The 2,504-nt window shown below is 30.1% G+C and overlaps 1 protein-coding gene across 1 annotated transcript in view; it reads right to left on the bottom strand.

Moving 5' to 3' along the window:
- LOC108750111 (acyl-CoA synthetase short-chain family member 3, mitochondrial) overlaps positions 1-337 on the bottom strand; it is a 25,731-nt gene extending 25,394 nt beyond the window's left edge. Inside the window, 1 exon segment of the mRNA XM_018489367.1 lies at positions 305-337. Coding sequence (XP_018344869.1) covers positions 305-337 — 33 coding nt within the window.
- Between the last annotated feature and the right edge of the window lie 2,167 nt (positions 338-2,504).

Here is a 2,504-nt window from a genome sequence, read left to right as displayed (position 1 = left end):
AAAGAATTGTTTATTATATGTATATACTGTACACATACACACACACACGCGCGCGCGCACGCGCGCACGCACACACACGTATGTGTGTACGTGTATATGTGCACGAGCGCGCGCGCGCGTATGTGTATGTATATATGTATACATGTATATGTATAATACTAGGACACAAAAATGCATAATACATACTTTATAAATGCACTTGTAGAAAGGAGATGTGTAAGAACATGTACTTCGTAGAAAACTAAAGCCGTACCTTCAGAACTGAAAGCCAAATATGTAAAATCGTACATCACGTGATACTTACGCTTCCTGAGTGAACTGTTGATCCGCAGGTCATTGCATTAATTTTAAATCATTATGACGGCAATTTGATATTGAGTTCTATAACTGTAGAGAACTCAAGATGAATGGCAGAATCCAGCTGGATTATGTCAATATCATTCAGGCTGTTTCTGTTATTTGTTGACTTTAATTTTATTGATATATTTTCTAAAAAAAATTAAAGTCGATTCTTTTATTAATGATTCTGTTAAACAGAAGCATATATATAATTGATTTAATTAGAGGTTTAGTTATTTATTTACTTTTATCTTAATGTCCTAAAATTTAATTCTCTGAAAATCTTTATACAGTACACAAAGAAAAAAAAGAGATAAAAAAATATTAAAGGTATTATAAAGAGAAATATTAAAATAAAAATAAAAATAAACATTAAATAAAACATTAAATAAAAGTAAAATTTATTATATCTGGCAAACACTAAAATGAATACTTATTATCAATTCTAAATTAGTTAAACATTATTTAAATTAAGCCACAATCCAAATATATAAGAGGATAATTAATTTGTATTACTACGCTCATAAATTTAAAAAGCACATAGAAAACATACCTCTTTCACACGAGATAAATAAATATTATAAAAATTATAAATATAGCATTTAAAATTCATTAAAAAAAGAAATAACAATTTAATTTTAATTAATATAAACAGGAGCATCTCTTTAATTTTACTATTTGAAATTTTTTGCGGAAAATTTAAAAGATGATACAACTTGAATTGAAATTGTGTTCTAGGTTGTAACAAATATTGTAATAACATACATATGTAAAATGTTTTATTTGACATATATTTTATTTATTTTTTTAACAGACCATTTAAATATTAAATATTTAATAATCAAATATTTAGGCAAAAGAAAAGGAAAGGGATACCCAAGTAATTATCCGTCTCAGGCTGTGTTCCAAAATTTATATTGCCAGTACTGAAAATCTGCATGTGATGTAAACTATAGATTTTCAGTAGTGATAGTAAATTTTGGAACACAGCCTAAATAAAATCCATTACACATAAAAGTCATAGTCGTAATCGTAAAACCGTAAAAAGCGAACGTAACGTTACTGTTATAAAAATTTTATTTGTGGCAGCTCTAAAAGCACATAAAAAAACTTAAGACGTAAGACTTAAGCAGTAAGCGAATCGATCAATCACGACAATAGAGATCATAAGACCATAATATAAACAGTAGTGAATCCAACATGATTTCCTTATTACTTAAGTTTTACGTCTTAAGGTTTTGTATATGTCAAGCGGCCTTAAAGGGGCCCGCACCTTCCGTAAGTCTGGATCTATAACAGCTGTTTTAAGCCTTAAGCCGTAAGAAATTGATCAACTACAGTCAAATGCGAGGAGAATAATTAATTATGATTCGTCCATTCTTTATGGTTTAAAAATCTATTATAGATCCGAGGTAACAGTAACCATAAGACGTACCATAAGAATCAGCCAATCACGGTCGAGAATTCTTTTGAACTGTTAATTCTGATTGGCTGATTTTTACGGTACGTCTAAGTCTAGATCTACAATAGATGTTTTGAGCCTTAAGCTGTAAGAATTTGTAACCAATTACAGTCGAATGCCAGGGGAATAATTGACTGTGATTCGTTCATTTCTTATGGCTTAAGACTTAAAAACCTATTGTAGATTAGGATTACTTTATGGTTACTGTTACGAAAGATGTGTACGGGCCTCTTAATGCCTTATCCTTATAACCGATCAATTGGAAGGTAGTCACGTGACTTATCGCTTGTCTTGCAGCCAATCAATTTATCGCTTTTATGATCTTACGATTATGATTAAACTTTTATGTACAATGGCCTTAAGCTATAATAGCTCTATGTGTTGTGAATATACTCGTTACAAAATCGAAACAAATGTGCGACTCCTTCGTTAACGGTATATAAAATTCGTTTCTAGCGAAAAAATTATTATCACAACTATTAACTTTTTTAACATGCGAATCGTTAAAATACGCGACATAATAAGGAGTTTTTGCAATATCGTTTATCCAGATACGGTAAACGCTAAGATTATCTTCTTCTTCACAACTAATTAAGAAAAGAGAAACGTGGTTTTAGCGTTCACCGTATCTGGATTTACGTTATTACCAAAACTTCCTATTTACTGTGTTAGCTTATTAAGAAAATCAGTACAATCTCGATGC

The sequence above is a fragment of the Trachymyrmex septentrionalis genome, unplaced genomic scaffold, assembly GCF_001594115.1.
Source record: "Trachymyrmex septentrionalis isolate Tsep2-gDNA-1 unplaced genomic scaffold, Tsep1.0 scaffold32, whole genome shotgun sequence".
Taxonomy (NCBI): domain Eukaryota; kingdom Metazoa; phylum Arthropoda; class Insecta; order Hymenoptera; family Formicidae; genus Trachymyrmex; species Trachymyrmex septentrionalis.
The sequence above is the reverse complement of the archived record's forward strand: the minus strand, read 5'-3'. Positions and strand labels throughout refer to the sequence as shown.